We start from the raw sequence: 22,974 nt of genomic DNA, 5'->3' as shown, positions 1-22,974 counted from the left end.
GAAAATGTGTTGACATAAAAAAATATGGAAGGACCAACACCACACTGTTAACATAGTGGTTACCTCCTGGGAGAGGTCCGCTTGGTGACTGGGAGACCTTTATTTTTTACTCTATGCTTCTATATTATTTGACTTTGTTACAGAAAATGTGTGTTTTTTCTCTGTTACTTGAAAAAAGGTGGTTTTAAAAAAAGTTTTAAAGGAAAAATGTTTATTTGGAAAGAAAAGGGCTTGTTTGCTTTAGGAAATCCATGACTGGAAGATTCCTATAATTTACAAAATTGCTAAAACTTAAGAGGACCATTTACTGTCGTTAATACATAAGAACTAAGTGTTCATTAGTTCCCAACCTTGTACCCGGCTGTGATGCTTTCGTATAATTGGGGAATAGAGCTCATCTAGCCTGGTGGTGGAGAGCCTAGCGGTGAGCGGACTGCTGGCCCAGAGGCTGGGTTCCAGTCCCAGCCCCCACCTGCCAGCCGCCAGGCTCTTCCCTTCTTCTCCCTCAGTGTCCTGTGATCAGGGCCAAGCACCTAGTGTCAGCTCTGCTCTACTAGAATTGAGAATAAGAAATGGAGTCGTTCAAGAAACCCCTAAATTAAAACAAAGAAAGAAATCAAAATAATAGAGAGAGCAGAGTGCTATTTAGAGCCTGATCTCTGTTAAGTCCGCACATGTGGTGATGGGACTGTTGAAGTGAGAGCTAAGCTTACAAGAAAAGAATCAGGATGGTTTCTCTTTAATCTTAAGAATAGAATTAAATAAAATTATAAGAGAGGAGAGTTGAAAGCGAGAACAGAAGAAACCTAGTTTGAGCCTCACATTTTCTTTAATCTCACCCTGCTGAAATGATTCTCACCATGGCTGACAAATGTAGTTTGAAAAGCAGCAGCCCTGCCCGAAATTCTGATACACAGTCCTTTGAGAACTACCTGCATCTTCCTTCTTCTTTTCCTCCTTTCGCTGCTGGAGAATTGCTAACCTAGTGAGCCACCACTACTGATAATACATGTTCAGCTTTGGACAAATGTTGAGGGTTAGTAATGTACAATGTAGAACTGCAGCTGGCGCGTGGCTTCTGGGCTCAGGGCTCCCCCTCTTCCTGCGAAGGGGGCTTCTGCTTGCCTTTCTGGGCCAGCTTCCCCATCACTGCCCCATCCCACGGAACAGGTGCCTCCCCTGCCTGCTGTTTTGCACAGAGATATGGGTGTTCTGATCCTTCCCAGCTTTAAAGGCGTTTTTAGCCAGTCTTCCTGTTGGGTGCCCCCAGGGTCCTCTCGTGCTGGTTGAGCAGTTCTCCTGGTGCACTCCGAGAACTGCTCGTAGCTTTATAGCCATCTCCTTTTGCAGTGTTTTGGCCTGTGTTCTCCCTGTGGCTCCTACCCCAAAATACTCCCCATTAGTCTCTTTGCAGCTGTTTTTCAGGGATTCTCAATTCTTGATCCAGGTACAAGCAAGCAATCTTGCTTTCAAAAACTTTCCTTTCCACTCTTCTTTCCTCTTTTTGTCCTTTCTCTCCCTCCCTCTATCATTTTGAATTAATTTCAGGTAGCAGGGGAATATAGGCATGCATACTTAATTCACCATCCTAATCTAATTTCCTTTCTTAAAAAAATTAACTTCTAGGGGCTGGCCCGGTGGTACAGCAGTTAAGTTCGCACGTTTTGCTTCAGCAGCCTGGGGTTCGCCAGTTTGGATCCCTGGTTCGGACATGGTACCACTTGCAAAGCCATGCTGTGGCAGGCGTCCCACATATAAAGTAGAGGGAGATGGGCACGGGTGTTAGCTCAGGGCCAGTCTTCCTCAGCAAAAAGAGGAGGATTGGCAGCAGTTAGCTCAGGGCTAATCTTACTCAAACAAAAAAAAATTAACTTTTAGACCTCTGGTCCACGTAGTCTTGTGAATTCACAGAGAAACATTCTCCTGCCACCTCCACACTCATAGCAGGGAGAGGTAAAATATGTTAAAATATTAAAATCATGTCATCATATTAAAAAACAACATAGGTAACTTCAGGGGCTAGCAGCAAGCTGGGGCTGAAGCAGCATATTTACTGGGCTTTGGGATCAGACACGGGTTCTCAGAGGTGACTGGAAGTTCAACTCTTGCGGATTAAAGGGGACCTTGATGTATAGTTGAGGACTGGAGAAGCTCACCATGTGAAAACTGATTTGGATGAGGCTCTAACATGAATGAAGGCTTAAAAAAAGGTTTTTGGCCACCAACACTGAGTTCATATCTTTGTAAATAGGAGGGAGTAGAGACATTGGGCTTTGGGGAGATGAAAATCTGGGCTTCAGTACCTGTGAGTGGCAGGGTAACTAGTCGTGTAAAGGTGGCCAAAGGGAGAGGAAAAAAACAAGCAATTACTTAAACCATAAAATACAAACTCTCAATTCGGATGCACTTGGCAAGCTAACATACAGTCGGCCCTCTGTATCCATGGGTTTTGCATTCTCAGAGAGGTAGGGCCGACTGTAGGGACTTGAGCATGCATGGATTTTGGTATCTGCCCTGGAACCAATCTCCCACGGATACCAAGGGACAACTGTATAAAGGCACAAGAGGAAAACTGTCATCAGGAAGCAAGGCAACAAACTCTAAAAGTGGGAGAGTTTGAAATGCAAGCTGAAATGAATTAAGAAACAGTTTCATTTAGGCCCAGGGTTTCACCGGTTTGGATCCTGGGTGTGGACCTAGCACCGCCTATTGAGCCATGCTGAGGCGGTGTCCCACAGAGCAGAGCTAGAAGGACCTACAACTAGAATATACAACTATGTACTGGGGGCCTTTGAAGAGAAGAAGAGGAAAAAAAAAATTGGCAACAGATGATAACTCAGGGCCAATCTTTAATAAATAAATAAAATTCTTAAAGAGACTAAATTATAAAACATGAAATCCAAAAAATGAAAAAAGAACTCTCAAAAGAGCACAAAAAAAGAGTGCATATTTTAGAAAGTAGTAAACATAAAAGATCAAAACTGTACAATAAGACTGGAACATAAATAATTTCATTTCCATTGTAAGAGAGTAATTTGTCTTTACTTCACTATTACAAATAATGTTTTCAATGTTATGACATCGTTATAACATCATAGCTACGTTAAGGTTTTGTTCTTAATACATACTATATTATTTTTATTTTTCAACAGGTGTTTGCATATGATCATTGTTTTTGGTCTATGGATGAATCTGTCAGAGAAAAGTTTGCAGGTAAGAGTACAACATCTTGTTAACTACTGATAATACAGAAAAGGTGTTTTAATATTTTTTCCATAAAGTATCAGAGTATTATTTTCTTTAATTTTAAAAACTATGTAGAGAACTTCCTCCAGTCTTTGCTATGAGGTTTTTTTTCCTCCCCAAAGCCCCAATACATAGTTGTATATCCTCGTTATATGTCCTTCTACTTCTTCTATGTGGGACACCACCTCAGCATGGCTTGACAAGTGGTGCTAGGTCAGCACCCAGGATCCGAACTGGTGTACACCGGGCCACCAAAGCAGAGTGCGTGAACTTAACCACTGGTCCCCAGGGCCAGCCCCACTATTAGAGTTTTTTATGTTGATTGGGAAATGAGAGAGTCACAGTGTGTTGTTCTTGGTATAATATGATAAAGTTAGGTTAATAGGGTACACGGTTGAGGTTATCTTACTCACACGCATCCCCAGGCCTTGCATAGGACCAGTAGCACACAGTAGCCTCTTAGATTCGCTTAGATGTCTGTGCTGTGGTCTGGAGGGGCACCTTTGTGTAAGAAAAGAAGAGCCAGGAGAAAAGGAAACCTGGAGTTTAGTCCAGACTCTACTCCTGATTGCCTCTGTGACTTTGAGTAAATCACTTAAGCTTTCAGTGTTCTATTTTCTCTCTTTAATGGAGAACAATATACTATGTTCTTTCTTAACGTGCTCTGGTATTCTGTTATTCTCTTACTGTCCTCAATGATGACTGTCTGAAGCCCCTTTTCACAAGTTTTGGACTACAGTGACAGCCCTTTATTTCCTTTATTCCTGACTGCTTACAACACCTATTTCTAAACAATCTTTTTTTAAATATTGAGTGTCATGTTGTATTGGCTTTTGTCATGAGAAACAGTTGTACTACAGCTGTTTCAAAAAGTTAAGGTTAATGTGGTTTAGCTGGCCCAATGATGACTTTAAGGATTGCTTCCATATCGGAAATTTCATGATGATGTACTAATCTGGCAAATTAATTAGGAAGTGAGGCATAATGGAATACTATTTATAGCATTCAGAACATAACAAACATAACAGCGCCCAGTTCTTTCATGTTATACTTAAAGTGTGTCCAGATCACAAATCCAATTTGTTGAGAGGGAGGGATTCCTCTCTCCCCCCACCAAGCAATGCCGTGGACACCAGCTGGGTATCCTGCACTTCAGTTCAATTCTGACACTAACTACCCGGAGATAGCATCAGATTTGATAGGTTAAGTGTTCAGGCTTACAAAATTGCCCCCTCCCCCTGCCACTTTAGATACTATTCCCAAGCCCAGGTTGTTTCCTGTGCTTCTGATCAACTGGCTGTATATCAGAGGTTCCCACGCCCTCCTTCTTGGGCTTGATTAATTTGCTAGATTGGCTCACAGAACTCAGAGAAACATTTTACTTACTAGATTGCCAGTTTATTATAAAAGAGTTTAACTCAGGAACAGCCAGATGGAAGAGCTACATAGGGCAAGGTGTGGGGAAAAGGGTGCAGAGCTTCCATGCCCTCTCTAGGCACGCCACTCTCCCAGCACCTCCACGTTTTCACTGTCTGGGAAGCTCTCTGGACTCTGTCCTTCTGGGTTTTTATGGAGGCTTCATTACATAGGCTTGATTGATTAAATCATTGGCCATTGGAGAATGAGTCAACCTCCAGGCCCTCTCCCCTCCTAGGAGGTTGGAGGATGGGACTGAAAGTTCCAACCCTATAATCACTGTTGGTTCTCCTGACAACCAGCCCCCGTCCTTAGTTGCTTTCCAAAAGTCACCTCATTAACATAACCAAAGACACCTTGATCACTCTCAACGCTTAGGAAATTCCAGGAGTTTCTGGAGACTTGAGCCAAGAACTGTGGATGAAGACCAAATATATATGAGAGTCATTCAGATAACCGAAATATATTTCTTATAGCTCAACAGTATCACAATATTGAAGACCTCAGAGAGGTTGAATGATTTGTAAAGGTTATGTTTGACTATTGGCATATTTAATTTAGCCTGTGGAGGAGCATTTGATCCTATTATTTATGTCCATGATCGAAAACTAGAAGAATGATTTCCAAGATCTTCCTCCCTGAAGCAGCTGGTATGTATTGTAGACCCTGTAATTAAAAGTTATCACTGAGAAAGAAAGAATCCCTGGAGAGCTGCTGCTAGTCACCATAGACCACTGCTTCCAAACAGTTGGCGACAGAAACAAAACAAACCACCCATGAATTTAACCACAACTGTGTTTTTTATGAAGAGACTTGGAATTTTGTTCTAGAGCAGTATTTTCTGCCTTACCAGTTTGTTTAAAAAATAAAAAACAAATCTTTCCAAATGAAAAAAAAATTATCATTGAGGAAAAGGAGAGGGATTGATATATATGATTGTTTTGAACTCCAAAACTCACTGAATAAAGCATTAGCTGAGTGGTATATAGTCAAGGCTTTGGAAGCATCATCAAGTTTAAAAATCTTGTTTGGAGATAAGCTGAAAAGAAAAGTACATTTTTGTTTTGATTGTTCACATGTAGTTTTGGCTTCATCCTTTCTTTTTCTCCTTCTCTCTCTCTTTTAGGTCAAGATGATGTTTTCAAATGCCTTGGGGAGAATATTCTTCAGAATGCTTTTGATGGCTACAATGCATGTATCTTTGCCTATGGACAGACTGGTAATGTTAAATAATATATATATTTTTTGCTTTAAGGATCATAACAGAGAAAATACTAAAAAGAATACATATTGTTAGCATCTTATCAGTTATGATTGATAAGGAGTGTTCTGACTTCTTCTGTGGTCAACAGGAAAGAAAATCTATTTAAAGTGAAAGAGTCACTTTTTTAAGGGTATACTGTATAGCTTGTCCAGTTGAAAACTATTCTTCATAGAAGAGTGCTTCTGATATTTTCAAGAGGCGGTACGTGTAGTGGTTGAGAGCACGAACTCTGAGCTGGGTTATCCCAGCTCCAACCCTGCTCCTGCCACTGAACAGCCGGGAAACTTACACCTCAGTTTCCTTATCTGTAAAATGTTGATAGTTATAGACTTTCCTTATAGGGTTGTCACAGTGAGATAACGTGAAAACTTTTAGAAATGACCTGGAACATAGGAAGTGGTGTATTAGTTTTAGATATTATGATAATATTAAAGTGTCAGTTGACAAAAGCAGCAACTTGTATGATTAAAAGAGTGTTTACAAAATCACTGCTACTGAAAAGGAAAAAGAATTTTACTTAAGTTAGGACTGTGAGTGATTTAACTTTTCCTTTCTATTTTCCTGCGTTTTCTCAATTTTCTTTAATGAATATGTATTCTTGGTACAGTGGAGAAAATAATTTTATAGTAGAAAAAGAAAATTACTCTTTGGTTTCCACACTATTGCCAAAGGGTAGTAAGTTAATTTTCTCTGGGGCCCAGAGGGATAACATATATTTTGTGCTATGGTTAGTGGTTGGGAGCAGGTACAATAGTATTCATCATATGGATATTCCCAGTTAATTTTAGAAAGCTGTTCAGCCCTCACTATTTTTTAGTTGTTTTAGGTAATTTTTTTTAAGGATGAAGATGGTTAAAGAAGATTTTTGTTTTCTTTCTAAAGGAGGTTTACTTTTGACGTCTACATATGCATTGGGAAAGCTTCTGTATCTATTAGTTTCAGTGTTATATTTGGGTATATTTCTTATTTTATTTTGGGCATTTTGCTAAGTGCTAGTAATTTATTTTGAGCAATGGAAAGAGGGTTATGTATTTAAACTTCTCAAAGAGACAGCACTATGATTTCCTTTTTTAGGGTCTGGAAAATCTTATACCATGATGGGCACAGCTGACCAACCTGGATTAATCCCGAGACTTTGCAGTGGACTCTTTGAACGGACTCAGAGAGAGGAAAATGAAGAGCAGAGTTTTAAAGTAGAAGTGTCCTATATGGAAATTTATAATGAGAAAGTTAGAGACCTTCTTGATCCAAAAGGGTAAAAGACTTTGAGACTTCAATGTTTTAGTATTATGGACTGAAACAGACTTAATAAATTGGCTGAGGTGACATTTTTTATCTTGAACTCTAGGAGAGAGTTATTTATCTAGTTGCTGTCCCTGCGATTTTATTTATCTCGTCATCGTCGTTGTGATTTGTTCTTAGTTACATTGAGTGGCTTCCTGCAGCCAGTTCTTGGCTTTTGAACTCAGGCCTGCAATGGGGCAGGGAAGTGTAGTGGAACAGCATGTGTGTGGGTCATACTGCCTTTCTCAGATACATCCAGAGCCACAAACAAAAAATACATTGTGAAAATTAAGTTACTTAGTATCAGGATAACTGGTATCCTTAATCAAGTAGGTTATTTATTTATTTAAAATCCAGAAATTTCAGGTGGAATTTAGCTGTTTGTTTGCAGTCTGTGAAGTGAGGGAGAGGCATAATCAGAGATGTGAAACCTGGACTTTAGAATAGTTAATTTTAAGGATTCCTAGAGAAAAAAAGTCCCATTTTATAGTGTAGTCTTTGAAAAAGTGGCTCAGAAGTATTAGAAAGCCTTAAAAAATGCTATTGTCACTCTGCAGTTGTAGCTGAACCTAGTGAGGAAGATAAGGTATCTGAGGAAATCTGTTCGTTGCACACAGAGTTCTCTGAGTCTGGATTTTAAGGAAGTGCAACACTGGAGAGAAAGAACAGATAATAACCATAGCCTGTGGCTTATTGAGTAAAAACAGCATTCAGAAGCTCAAAGAGCCAAATGAGCTGAGGTTTACAGAAAGCGCGGAGGACAATGAAGGGACATTATGTTGTGTTTGGATGAAGATGATCAAGGAAAGATGGTCTTAGAGGCAGTGACTCATAGTGATGCTCAATCAGAATGAGTCTTTGCCCAGAGGAGAAGGGAAGATTCCTCGGAGGGTGCTTGATAAATTTCGTGTTGAGTAGGAGTCTGTCCGCTGAGAAGTTAGGTGAGAACGGTTCAGGCTTAGGGGACAGCGTGTGCCAAAGTGTGGAAGTGTGAAGAAATCACTTGTTTAGAGAGTGACCCAGCCGTCCAGCGTGAGTGGAGGGCAATACGCAGGCAATCAAAACAGAGAACAAAAGGAGGCCAGAGGTAGGAAAGTTATGGCTCAGGTACCCACATCTTGCTGAATATCGTGCCCTTGTCCTCTTTCTGTGTCTTGAGTACTTGTTCTTGCATCTTCCCCTCTGTGAAGACCAGCACTTTGTTAGAGGTCCAGCCCAGACCTAGTCTTTCCAGAAATTCTTGGCTGACTTCATTCTTGTGTTTGCATTCCACAGTGCTTATGTGAAATAGCTAGAACTGTATCTTCAATTTGTTTATAGTCTTCAGTAATTTCTTATATGTTTGTCTTTTGTGTAGTTTAGTAATCAACAGCATGGCCTTTGGATCACCTAGCTCTGGATCCAGGTCCTTTAATTGTTACCTATTGAGCAAGTTACTTATGCTTTCGAGGCCTCATTTGTACAGAAGGGGGAATGATAAGATTACATAATATCTCAGAGGGCTGTTGTGAAGATAGACTGGGATGACACACCTGAGGTCCTAGAACATTGACTGGTACAGAGTAAGTGCGTAATAAGTGTTAGCTGTTTTTATTCTTGTCCTCCCATGAAGATTTACTTGAGGATTTTTGTAGTGTTTCTGAAGAGTTGAAGTAAATACATTAAAAACCCTGAAAGTGGTCCTTTTTCAGTGAAAGACTATTTGAGACAACTTAGTTTTGTTATTCAAGTACTAATTTTATTAATTCAGCATATATTATGTGTAGTAATGTAATTATGTTGCTTACTCAGGAGATAATATGGTATATATTATCTTTAAGAAAAAGGGAAGGGGCCGGCCCAGTGGCGCAGCAGTTAAGTTCGCATGTTCTGCTTCTTGGTGGCCCGGGGTTTGCCAGTTCAGATCCCGGGTGCGGACATGGCACCGCTTGGCAAGCATGCTGTCATAGGCGTCCCACGTATAAAGTAGAGGAAGGTGGTTATGGATGTTAGCTCAGGGCCAGTCTTCCTCAGCAAAAAGAGAAGGATTGGCAGTAGTTAACTCAGTTATAATAGCATGTATCCTGAGGTCAGAACTGAGTCAAATATTTGTTCTATATCTACTTTATGTACAATTTTATGATAGTAAGTAAAGTTTTTAGTGGTTCATCCTAGGGTACTAAAAGATTCCAAATCACTAGAAAATATTAAGTTATGTAAAATAAGAATTACTTGTAATCTCACCATCAACAAATATTCCTCTTTTTATTGTAGTGTTTTTGTTTGTTAATTTTTTTGCTGAGGAAGATTTGCCCTGAGCTAACATTTGTTACCAATCTTCTCTTTTTTTGTTTGAGGAAGATTAGCTTTGAGCTAACATCTGTGCCAGTCTTCCTCTATTTTGTATGTGGGTCACTGCCACAGCATGGCTGATGAGTGGTGTAGGTGCATGATGAGTGGTGTAGATCTCGGGATCCAAACCCATGAACCCAGACCGCCAAAGTGGAGCATGGCAAACTTAACCAGTACACCATGGGGCCAGCCCTGTGTTTTTATTTTTTAAAGAGCTTTTTTGAGATATAATTCACATGTCATACAATCATCAACAAATATTTTTAATATTTTTTGGTTGATATCATTAACCGTGCTAAATGCTCTAGTTTTTTGGTGGATGCCCTTTACTTGGTTTATCAGTTTGTTGTGTGCTAAGAGGTTTGTTTATTTTTTATTCATGAATGAGTATTTAATTTTATTGAATACTTTTTTCTGCATTTATTGACATGATCATGTATGTTCTTTTCCCCTTTAGTCTATCAGCGTGGTAAAGGTTGTGAATCTTTTTCTAGTGTTAAAATAACCTGGCAGTCCTGGGCTAAGCCCAATTTTAAGTTTTAAAATCATTATTACACACAGTTTGTTGTCTTTTGTCTGTCTGTCTTTATTCATGATTGAGGTTGGTCTGTAATTTTCCTTTCTTGCACAGTTAACATTTGTTGAATTTCTGCTCTTTGTACCACATTCTGTGATATGACAAATAGACTATTTGTATTTATTTGACTCTGCATTCTTTGTGGTAGTAAATAGACATCCCACAGTGTACCCTTTTGAGTAATGTGATATTTTATCACATTATGAAGTTTTTCTTGCCAGTCAAGATTTTAAATTTTAGTTTAAATTCTTCTGAGATCAAGTCGGTTGGTTTTATTTATTTGAGATCTTTGTTGAATTCAGCATATACTTTATGGAGCACAGTTGCGTCCTTTAAAAAACAGCTTATTGTTTAAAAATCATTTCTATGTTTTTAATGAACAGAAGCCGTCAAACGTTAAAAGTCAGAGAGCACAATGTATTGGGACCCTATGTTGATGGACTTTCTAAACTGGCTGTCACAAGCTATAAGGTAACAACTTACTTTATATAAACTAAATTCAGTGGAGCAAGTTTTTTTTGGTTTAATTTGTGGTGATTATTTTTTTGAAATTAGAAAAACTTATAGTATTATCGCTTAATAAATCACTTTTTACAAAAATTTTTTACTTAAAAAACTGTATATGACTATTAGGATAGTTTAATTTTGCGAGAAGGTATATATATTTCCAAGGCATTCCTTTTCATCTGTTGTGAGACGCATTTTTTCATATTTTATGAGCTCCAAAATTGTGCTGTGCCTCGCAATTGCATCTTAAAATGATAAATGGCAGCTTTTTTTCTTCCCTAGTAGTTCATAAAGTACTGAAGTTGCTCGTGATTTAGTTGATTTGATGAAATAAAATATATGAGTTGAATAGTTGGAATTCAAATCCTGTTTCTAGTATGAGAGAATCACTCACATAGTTCTTTTTACTTTCACACTTCGCAGTTCTGCTTTGTGTGAGTCCGTGAGGCTTTGCGTGTTGGGAAATGGGGGTGGAGTGAGACGCTATGATGTAACATACACTGAAGTCAGAGAGTGTTGATTTAGTGACACTTAATCCTTTTGTATGACTCTCATATGACTCTGGATCATTTACTCTACCTCACCAAGTCTCTTTGTCCTAATGTTTAAAATGGAAATTAGTTTTATTGTCTTGACCATCTTATGAGGTAGGATCATTTGTTCCTTTGTTCATTAATCAATTCTGCCATTTGGTCAATGATACTTCATTTAGTAAACATTAGTAAACTTGGTAAACATCTATTGAACAGCTATCATATGCCAGGCATTGTGCTAGGTACTGAGAATGTAAAAAATGAATGAGATGGTCCGTTCTTTCAAGATGCTTACAGTTGTTATAAAGATATTGTAAAACAACATGGTTTTAAATTCAGTGACTGATGCATATTCAAGATTCATCATAGTTTGGAGAAGGGGTTCTTAAATGGATACGTAGGTGTCTGGGGAAGGTGGTGTCCAGAAGGCTTCCTGGAGGAGATCCAATGGGATAATGCATGTGAAAAGTCTTTGAAAACTCTAGAGTACTTATATAAATGTTAGATATTGTTGTTACAGTCATGCACTGCTTAATGACATTTTGGTCAGTGATGGACCACATATACAACAGTGGTCCCACAAGATTAGTACCAAATAGCCTAAGCGTGTAGTAGGCTATACTATCTAGGTTTGTGTAAGTACTCTCTATGATAGTCGCATGACGATGAAATGACCTAGCAACATATTTCTCAAAACTTATTCCTGTTGTTTAGCAATGCGTAACTCTGTTTTAATAATGATCATTTGAGAACTTATTTATGCAACATTGGAGAGAGATCAGGATTCTTTTTGGTATTTCAGAGGAGATTAGAAAGTATAAAAAAAATTTTGCTTGTTTAAAAAATTAAAAGGCTCAGTACAGAGTTTATGCATGAGACAACAGACTGGAGACCAGTGAATAAATGTAGGCTAAATAGGATAAAGCTTTTACATTAAGCCTCAGGATTATCAGATTTCATGGATCTAAAATGGATTTAGAATGGATCTAGAAAATTGTGATTTTTGCCTTTTTTTGTTGATTTTCATCTGGTGCCTACTTATATCTCTTTTGGCAGTTAATATTTTTACTTTGAGTCTTTTTATTTGTCATGTTGAATTTTTCCTTAACCATTATTCTTTTTCATTTATACAGCAAAATAGAATCTTATGATTTTCAAAGTTTTTATTTATGTGTGTCAGCATTGGGTTTGGTTGCATATAACAGAAAAAATATAACAGGATTTAAGTTCTTTGGAAAATGAATTGTTACCTGTTTTGGTCATTACATATCCTCAGTATCTTAAACTGTACCTGGCACATAGTAGGTGCTTTCAGTGTATATTTGAGTGAACAGTTGAATGAATAAAAGAATGAATGAATGGTGAGAGGGCTAGTATGGTGGTTCCAAAGATGCTGTTAGGGACCTAGAGTCTTGCCAGCTCTCTGGTAATGCCCTTACTCTCATAGTTCAAGGAGGCTCTTAGAACCAAAATGTAAGAGCATGCCTACTCCCTTTATGGAAAATTCCCAGTGACCTGTATTATACTTAACCTCTCAGTTCGCTAAAACTTAGTCGTGTGACCGCACTGAACCACAAGGACGTCTGGGAAATGTAGTCTCTCAGCTGTGCTGCAATGTGCTTAGCTGAAGGTTGGGTTCCTCTAGTGGAAAGACGAGGCTGGATAAAAGGAGCTGCCCAGTAGGCTGTTTCACACATGTCATCTATCTTGTTCCTCATTAAAATCCTTGTAAGGTAGATGATGTTATAGCTCTGTATTTTTATTTATGAAACTAAAATTCAGATTGGTTGAGTAAGTGTTTTAGAGCTTATAACATTTTTAAAAATGAAGATCCCATGATCTTTCTATTGCCTCATGCTGTCCCTGTTTTAGCAGTAATGGCAACAAAGTAGTAAATCTGTGCAGGAAATTAGTCTCTTGATGTTCTCATTTTTAAAAACAGGTCTGGTAAGATACACCAAGGTGATGATACAGTGCTATGCCAGCTTGAAGGGGAGACAAATTATTTTTGTTTGTGGATTATTCGTATACAGTCATGCGCTGCTTAATGATGGGGATACGTTCTGAGAAATGTGTCGTTAGGCGACTTTGTCGCTGTACAAACATCATAGAGTGCACTTACACAAACCTAGATGGTATAGTCTACCACACACCCAGCCCATATGATACTAATCTTATGGGGCCTCCATCATATATACGATTAGTTGTTGACCCAAACGTCATTGTGCGGCACATGACTGTAATCTAATTTGATTTGACAGTTAACTTCTATTGCTTCTGTAATTAAAGAAACTAAATTTTTAAAAATTTCTAGATTAGATGAGGATTGGCATGGCATACTTGTCCACCTTGTGGGACTTAACACATAGCTTCTAAACTTTTGTAATTCTGAATGTTGCCACTTTATTCTGCATGTACAGAAAATAATGTGATTTATTTGAGTTTTCATAGACAGTATTGGCTGGTGTACTCTGTGGCAGTTAATGTTCATTGAAAAACATGTAAACTCCAAACGTGGTTGACTAAGTAGTGAAACTTACAATGCATTTCATAATCTTGTAGAGTTTTATTATTTTATTAGACAGATAATGACATGTGTGTCTATGACTTGTTTCAACTTAGGATATTGAGTCTTTGATGTCTGAGGGTAACAAATCTCGTACAGTTGCTGCCACCAACATGAACGAAGAGAGCAGCCGATCCCATGCAGTCTTCAAAATCACCCTCACACATACTTTGTACGACATTAAGTCTGGGGTAGGTGTTCAGTTGCATGACTTTTTTTTTCTTTTTTGAATTTCTAAAGTGGATCATGGTTTATCTTATTCCCTTCAGGTATAAGATGACTGAAAGTCCTAGCTAGACATATTTATCAATTAGGACTCATGACAAGAAACAGAAGCCACTCTGGGTAAACAGAAAAGAGATTTCATGGAGAGGCTTGGCTGATTACAGAGTTGTTGGAACAGCCAAGGAGGAGTGGGTTCTAGACTGAATCTCTAGGAATAAGTCCCAGAACAGCACAGATCTGATCCACCAGGGCCACTGCTGCCCGTGAGGCTGCCACTGTGCTGTGAGCTGTGAGTTCCAGGCACGCCCCACAGCATAAGTGTAGCCAGGACACAGCAGTCAGCCCAAGCTGCTGGAAGGAACAAACTGGGCAAAAGAAGGCAGCTAGTAGACCCTTTCACACGTATCATCTTTCTTGTTAGCACCCTGGAAGCTGGAGAGTGTATGCTGGGACGCTCTTAGAAAACCTCATATTTCTACCATCCTGCTTCCCAGCAGAGAAAAACAAAAAAGGGGCAGGGGAATGGCCTCTGCTTTACTTTTGCTTTCCAAATCTTGAGCAAGTGTGTCTGACTGATGGAACCTAAGTCACATCCTGAACCCTGGCTGCAAGGAGTCTGAGGAATGTAGGTTTTGGCTCTCCACCCTCTCCAACTAAAGGAAGGTAGAACAGAAGTTATACGAGCTGATGGTCCAGAGTCTCTGCCAAAGGACTTTTTGAGCTTTCAACGATGGTAGCTAATGGTATAAGCCAGTGTTAATACTCCACCTGATGCAGTGGAGATAACTTTTGAAATATTACCTTCTGCCAAACAGCTAAGTCCTGGAAGGAATAAATTGCACTGGGGGTTGTACTATAAGGTTGCTAGATTTGTAGAGTAGCTTTTTGAGTATTTGGTTTTGAATCTGTGAAGAGTAAACAGAGCCAGAGAAATACATGCTTCTATGCACTGAAAACTCTGTTGACTCACATTTGTGTTTCCCTCTTACTTTTAGTGTGAATTTTTGCATGTTTTATTATGATGCCCACCCAATCAGCGAGTCAATTTCAAATACCAGAAGCTAAAATAATCACCCTGGCAAAATGCTGTATTTTGGCAGGATTTTATCGTATTTTTCTTCTTTTACCATCACAGCAAGATTAGTGTAACAACAAAAAGTTCTTTGTTTCCTATTTCCTTTTCAGCATAAAACAAAAGCATACTGAAGACTTTTTTTTTTTTAACCAAAAGTACTTTTGATTTGGGAAGCTGAATATTCTTTTGTTAGCAACATATTTATTTATGGAAATAAATAGAAATATATATTTTAAAGGAAAGTTTTAAAAGTGATCCAGTCTATAGATTTTGGCATTGGCTTCCCACATTTCTTGTATTGCTGCTGAAGTATAAAATATGTTATATGTGTGAAGGCATAATAGAATATTTTTGATAAAGTAAAATTATCATATATGAATAATATGAAAAATTTTTAGCAAGTGTGGACTTTTTGAGGCATCTTTCTATTACATAAAAGTCAGATTAATTTTTTTTACATCAGTAGGAATTGAAAATATTTTCCCTTAGAATGATTGGTAAATATTCACGAAATTTTAAGCATATTTCCAAGTTATATTAAAATGTGTATTTCATAAGTGCTTTTGTGTACTTCTCTCTGAAAATTTTATTGAGTTCTCTTCAAAATGCCCATTTTTGGAGGCACTCTTTTTCTGAGATAAATTTCCCTCTATCTGGATGAGTAGAGTTGTGTATAATCTTGTGTGTATCTACTGCTAGATTGTACAGTTTTCTTATCCTGTTTTATAGCAGTGCAAACTAATTTTGAAGTAACAGTAAATAACTCTTTAATAAAGGATTTCAAAATTAACTCATTCAGTAGAGACAGCACCGCTTTCTGTATTCTTTAACTGTTTATTAGTACTTGTCAATTTACTTTCCAGACGTCCGGAGAGAAAGTGGGCAAGCTGAGCTTGATAGACTTAGCTGGCAGCGAGCGAGCCACCAAAACTGGAGCTGCAGGTGACAGGCTGAAGGAGGGCAGCAACATCAACAAGTAAGGTTTTCAGAAGCCTGCTTTTATTGCCTTATTGATTTAACAGCCAAATAAGGGGACTTCTGTGGTTATTAAAAGAATAAGATTCTGGACCGATTAAGGCTATAATGAATAAATAGTTTAGAATCTTTTTCCAATATGTATTTTTTTCTGGGCCCGCATCTGTTTTATGTTTTGCTGTGATATCTGATGGGGCTGAGGAGCACAGCCTCAGCCAAGTCAGAGGTTTCTCAAGAGCACTTCTGTTGAGATTTGGGTTCTAATCATTCTTTGTCCCAGGAGGTGGTGCCTGTGTAGTGTAGGATGTTTAGTGGCATCTCTGGCCTCTGCCCACTAGATGGCAGTAGTGTTTGCCACCTCTCCCCCCCACCCCAAATTGTGACAACCTACATTATCTCCATACATGGCCAGTGCTCCTTGTGGGGGCATAGTCACCCTCCAGTTGAGAACCACTAGTTTAAAGAAAAGAATAAAGATAAGAGGTCTGTCAGAGCCCACCTGTTGATCTTGACCTGGGTGTCACTGTCCCAACAAACAACAAGGTGCTAGCTGCATACAGCTCTCCCTTTTATGACTTCATATGCTTACATTTTCTACCTCAAGCTAACTTGTTAGCTCCTATGGGCAGGAATCTTTTCTTTCCTTTTGGCTCTCACTCCCAAAAGGACACATGGCGAGGTACAAGTCATCAGTAACCTACTGGAGATCACAGAACACCATCATCCAGATGCTATGCAATTATTGAATAGTGATTGATATATACATAAATAAAATGTTTTTGCTTTGTACTATGTTTTAATTAATCGTATTGTGTTTGTGGCTTCCTTTCTTAAAGATATGTGGTGTTTGTGTCGTTATCTTGATGTAAAGATTTACAGCTCACATTTTTATTTACAAAAATGAAAAATAATAATTGAGCTAAGCAGTTTTTGCTTGCAGTAGTATTAGAGAGATATCAGCTTTTAGAGTGTATGCATTTTTAAACTGAGCAGCAAAATGCTGACAACAGTGCTGTTCTCATGCTAGGTACAAAGGCATCTTAATGTTCTATCTTTGTGCAAAAATGTGACATTTGATATACTCAGTTTTTTATGGTTATTATGGTTATTTGTTGCACCATGCAGGTCCCTCACAACCCTCGGTCTGGTTATCTCAGCACTAGCAGATCAGAGTGCTGGCAAAAACAAGAATAAATTTGTTCCGTATCGTGATTCAGTTCTCACTTGGCTGCTGAAAGTAAGTTTTTTTTTTTCTTTCCTGGCATACTCTTGGTGGTTGGTGAAAGTAAGACTAGAGAGTAGAATATTAATCCCTCACAATTATCATTTCCTCCATCAGTGTTCAGAATTATAATCATTAGGCTGTTATAGGATAATCATAATTTTAATGGATTAAGCATAGATTTCTTCCTGATTCACCAGAACCTGGAAGCAGTGGGAGTTTTGGGCACACTGAATCGCATAATTGCCTCTGAGATTTTGGGAAATAGAAAAACGACCTAGTGCTAATCTGATAGCTGAGTGAGTCATAGAAAAGGAGTTTGCACTGTCTTACAGACTCAGCTGGAGTGCTCCATCTTTCTCACAGACTCCTTTTGTTTGACTGACATTTTGGACCTTGTTTTTCTGTTTGACTTTAAGGTTACTCACGATCATTTTAGTTTGCTTTCAGCTTCTTAAAGGTGTTATGTGAGGATACAGAGTAGAGCACACAGTCATTCATTGGTTAATTGATACCATGTGAATGAGAAATAGAAATTAGAAAGAAAAAAAACTGTATGAAGTGCTAGGAGGAAAATGTAAAGAAATGTAGGACACTCCTTGTCCTCTAATTGCTCAGAGTCTAGTAAGGGAGATAATGTTCGTACACAAAATGTTATAACATGAGTTAGTGCTTCCATGAGGGAGATATTAATGACATGTAACAGGAGTTTGGTGAAAAGAGAGACTGTTTCCAAGTTTCCTCTCATCTTCGAGGTTCCCTTTAGTCTTGGTGAATTGGATACTGGGCTGGGAATTAGAGGATATAAAATCTAGTGACAGTTTAACTCCTTATAGAGCGGCCAGCCTGGAACAAAGTAGTTTTCCTGTATAACATTCTTCTTTTCTATTTTTTTTAAATGGAGAAATAATTTTATGAGCCCTGTTTAGTCTTGTGATGGCTTATTTTCCCATTGATCAAGAAGCTATTGAACATTGTTCCTCACTGTGCTAGGGATTGAGAATACAAGGAGAGTTAAAGACAGGCCCCTGCGTAGCTCGCTAGAGGACACGACGTTTGACTTAGTCCACGACATGTTTAGAGAACTGCTTTTGTGAAGGGCACGGGGTTTTCTCATAAAGGGTCTCTAGTATTCAACTTTACTTTCTAAAACTCTGCACGCCATTTGGACATGCTTTATTAAGTGAAATTTGCCACAATAGAAAATCAGGTAGATTACTTCCTTTGGTCAAAATGCAATAAAATTAGAAATTTAAAACAAAAGGATAAACAAACACAATTTGATAATTAAAAACCATTCTAAATAACTCTTGAGTTAAAGGGATATTACAAAACATTTCACTACCAAGGAAATAATTGTACTCGTCTTCATGTGTCAGTAATTGACCTTGAAATCTCGTTTGCTTAATTTACAGAAGAAATCTCAATAAGATATTTATTTCTTCCTCAAACTTGCCACAGAAACATTTCCTGATCATTAATGATTATTCCCTGGATATGCCTGGTTTAAAAGACGGAATATTCGTTGTTCTGTTGTTTCAGTGTTGCTACTTCACTCCATTTAAACCAACAGTAGGAAATATCTTTTGTTAAATAAATTGATGTGGCGAAAATGGCCTAGGTCATTATTGAGTGGCCATTTCAAAGGCTGGAGGCCAGGAGAACTTGTTTGAGGAGAATCAGGTACTGTGCTGAGTGCTTCCCATACATTATCTCATTTATTCCTTGGAAGGTAGACTGTGGTGTTCCCATTTGACAGATGAGGCGGCAGACGCAGAACTAGTAGGTGAAGAAAGAAGATGGGAGTCCAGGGTGGCTTCGCTGCGCTCGTCTTTTGCCAGGCTGTGCTCTTATCGAGGTTATTTTTCATTAGAAGGGCAAGCACCTGACTTATACCGGACATTGATAGAAGCTGTTGAAAATACTTGAAGAACAAAACCAAACACTTTTTTAAAAAGCTCACTTTATCTTCTGTTTAGTAAAATTGGGTTATAATTGTAACTTCTCTGTGTTAATTCTTAGGCTAGAGAAATGAATAGTTTCTTTGATTTTTGCCGTATTTTTTCCTTAAATACCATATAACCTTCTTTATCATGTTTGACTTTGCAGCAAGATCATAAGTAGGGGTGTTGTAGCAAAACATATTTTGGGATTTGAACAGTTTTCCTGAAGGCCTCTCGGAATCCATTGATACACAAAGCATCTCTTTTGAAGTGGCTTTTATGTTCCTGTTGTTTTTTCCTGCTTTAATTCTTAATTAGTCTAACTCTCCCTGATCCTTGTTCGACTTGGTATGATTCTAGTATTCTCCAACATAACTTTCATCAAATTCATGAAATTGCTCATCCTTTATAAAATTTGCAATTTTTTTTTAATTAATTTTTTTCCCCCTGGGGAAGATTTGCCCTGAGCTAACATCTGTTGCCAGTTTTCCTCTTTTTGCTTGAGGAAGATTGTTGCTGAGCTAACATCTGTGTCAGTCTTCCTCCATTTTGTGTGTGGGACACTACCATAGTTTTTTATTGAGGTAAAATTGTTTTATATAGATTTCAGGTGTGCATCATTATATTTTGACTTCTGTTAAAACACTACAATTGTGTTCACAACGAAAAGTCTAGTTGCCATCTGTCACCGTACATGAGCCCTTTTACCCCCTTGGCATCCACTGTTCCCCTCTGGTAACCACCAGTCTATTTTCTTGTCTATGTGTTTGTTTTTTGTTGTTTTTATTTTCCACACATGAGTGAAATCATATGGTATTTCGCTTTCTGTGTCTAACTTATTCCGCTTAGCGTAATACCCTCAAGGTCTATCCATGTTGTCGCAAATAGCAAGATTCCATCTCTTTTTATGGCTGAGTAGTATTCCTTTGTGTATATACACCACATCTTCTTTATCCATTCATCCACTGATGGGCACTAAGGTTGTTTCCAAGCCTTGGCTACTGTGGGTAATGCTGTAGTGAACGTAGGGGACATATGTCTTTTTTTTTTTTTTTTAAAGATTGGCACCTGAGCTAACAACTGTTGCCAATCTTCTTCTTTTTCTTTTTCCCCTCTCCAAATCCCCTCAGGATGTAGTTGTATATCTTAGTTGTGGGTCCTTCTAGTTGTGGCATGCGGGACGCTACCTCAACATGGTGTAATGAGTGCTGCCATGTCTATGCCCACGATCTGAACCAGTGAACCCTGGGACCGGCCCCCATATGTCTTTTTGAATTAGAGTTTTTGTGTTTTTTGGATAAATACCCAGAAGTGGAATAGCTGGATCATATGGTGTTTCTGTTTTTAATATTTTGAGGAATCTCCATCCTGTTTTCCATAGTGGCTGCACCAGTTTACATTCCTACCAGCAGTGTTTGAGGGTTGCATTTTCTCCACATCCTCTCCAACACTTGTTATTGCTTGTCTTTTTAATCATAGCCATTTTGACGGGCTTGAGGTGATATCTCATTGTGGTTTTGATTTGCATTTCCCTAGTAATTAGTGATATTGAACATCTTTTCATGTGCCTTTTGGCCATCTGTATATCTTCTTCAGAAAAATATCTGTTCAGATCCTCTGCCCATTTTTTAATTGGGTTTTTTGGTGGTTGTTGTATGTGTGAGTTCTTTATGTATTTTGGTTGTTAACTCCTCATCAGATACGTGATTTGCAAGTTCTTTATATATTTTGGATGTTAACTCCTCATCAGATACGTGATTTGCAAATATTTTCTCCCCATTGGTAAGTTGCCTTTTTGTTTTGTTGGTGGTTTCCTTTGCTTTGCAGAAGCTCTTTAGTCTGATGTAGCCCCATTTGTTTATTTTTTCTATTATTTCCCTTGCCTGATGAGACATGGCATTTGAAAAGATGCTGCTGAGACTGATGTCAAAGAATCTACTGCCTATATTTTCTTCTAGGAGTTTTATAGTTTCAGGTCTTACTTTTAAGTCTTTAATCCATTTTGAGTTAATTTTTGTGTATGGTGTAAGATAATAGTCTACTTTTATTCTTTTGCATATGGCCGTCCAGTTTTCCCAACACCATTTGTTGAAAATTAGCTGTTCGTAGACGTGTGGGTTTATTTCTGGGCTCTCAGTTCTGTTCACTTGATCTATGTGTTTGTTTTTCTGCCAGTATCATGCTATTTTGATTACTACAGCTTTGTAGTATATTTTGAATTTGGAGAGTATGATACCTCCAGCTTTGTTCTTTTTCCTCAGGATTGCCTTGGCTATTTGGGGTCTTTTGTTGTTCCATATAAATTTTAGGATTCTTTATTCTATTTCTGTGAAAAATATTCTTGGGACTTTGATAGGGATTGCACTGAATCTGTAGATTGCTTTAGGTAATATGGACATTTTGACTATGTTAATTCTTCCAATCCATGAGCACGGAATATCTTTCCATTTCTTTGTGTTTTCTTTGATTTCTTTCAATAGTGTCTTATAGTTTTTAGTGTATAGGTCTTTCACCTCCTTGGTTAAATTTATTCCTACGTATTGTATTTCTTTTCAAAGTTTTTTTGCATTGTAATTATGTTGTGTTCTTGATGTTTACAACATCTGAGGCAATTTGGTGGGGGATAGATGTGAGTGTTCTTCTGTCATGGAGGGTTGAGTGGTTACTCATTTGGTAAGTGGTCAGTGGAGAACCATTTCATATTAAGACGATTTTTGCTTCACCATGCAACCTTCTAAATTTGAGTATCTTAATGTCGAGTAACTTCTGGTAATGAATCCTCTGACAATGAGTATCTTTTGAATTGATCCACTTTTTTCTGTTCTTACTGCTGCTTACCTAATGAAAGTGACTTTCATCTCTCACCTGGATGATTGAAACATCTCCCTCGAGCTTTCTTAGTTCATTCCATTCTTGTTTGATGAGGAAGATTGGCCCTGAGCTAACATCTGTTGCCAATCTTCCACTTTTTGCTTGAGGAAGATTGTCACTGAGCTAACATCTGTGCCAATCTTCCTATATTTTATATGGGACACCACCACAGTGGCTTAATAAGTGGTGCTAGGTCCTCACCTGGGATCCAAGCCTGCAAACCCTGGGCTGCCGAAGTGAAGTGTGCGAACTTAGCCACTACACCACTGGGCTGGCCCCAGTCCATTCCATTCTTTACAGTTAGGTTGCAATATCTTTCTAAATTAATACTCTTCTTAAACTTAAATTTCTTTGGTAACTCTTCAGAGGCCCTTGCAATAAAGTCCAGATTCTTTGATGACTTGTGACTTACTAGGCCCTTCGTAATCTGACCCCTCTCTCCTTCTCATCGTTCATCTCTTGCTCCTGCTCTTATCAGGTCTAGCAAAGTGATGAGTACTCTTACTGCTAGGACTTTACTCTTACTCTGTTTGGAACATTCTTCTTCCTCTCTTCTCTCTCTCCTCCTCCTTCCCTTCCTCCTCCTCTTTACCTGGGTGATGCTTATTTATCTTTAAGTCTCAAATGTTACTTTCCCTGGGAGTCTTCCCCAACCTTTCAAGACTTGGCTTTCTGCCCTTTCTCTCTTTTCCCAGACCATGTTGTATTTAGCCCTACTTGAGTTCTTATTGTATAGTATTTGCTCACCAGCATTGCCCTCTAGATGGTAAACTCCATGAAGAGTTGAATGCGTGAATAATTTCAGCCCTGCTTTAAACTAGCATTATGACCTTTGGCGAGTCTGTCAGTCTTCCTGGGTCTCACTTTCTCATCTGCAAAATGAAATAATTTGGTTAGATGACTTCAAAGAGTTCTTTCAGCTTAAAAAAATTCTTACTT

General features: G+C 38.3%; 1 protein-coding gene across 4 annotated transcripts in view; it reads left to right on the top strand.

The window, feature by feature from the left end:
- KIF13B (kinesin family member 13B) overlaps positions 1-22,974 on the top strand; it is a 188,655-nt gene that overhangs the window by 60,520 nt on the left and 105,161 nt on the right. For all 4 annotated transcript variants that reach the window (XM_070611418.1, XM_070611416.1, XM_070611417.1 and 1 more), the window contains exons 4-10: positions 3,153-3,213; positions 5,789-5,881; positions 7,001-7,181; positions 10,502-10,589; positions 13,781-13,915; positions 15,888-16,000; positions 17,125-17,236. In XM_070611418.1, the coding sequence (XP_070467519.1) occupies positions 3,153-3,213; positions 5,789-5,881; positions 7,001-7,181; positions 10,502-10,589; positions 13,781-13,915; positions 15,888-16,000; positions 17,125-17,236 (783 nt within the window). The remainder of the gene's footprint in view (positions 1-3,152; positions 3,214-5,788; positions 5,882-7,000; positions 7,182-10,501; positions 10,590-13,780; positions 13,916-15,887; positions 16,001-17,124; positions 17,237-22,974) is intronic.

Source organism: Equus przewalskii, chromosome 2, assembly GCF_037783145.1.
Source record: "Equus przewalskii isolate Varuska chromosome 2, EquPr2, whole genome shotgun sequence".
NCBI classification, from domain to species: domain Eukaryota; kingdom Metazoa; phylum Chordata; class Mammalia; order Perissodactyla; family Equidae; genus Equus; species Equus przewalskii.
Note: the sequence above shows the minus strand (reverse complement) of the source record. Positions and strands in the feature narration are given on the sequence as shown.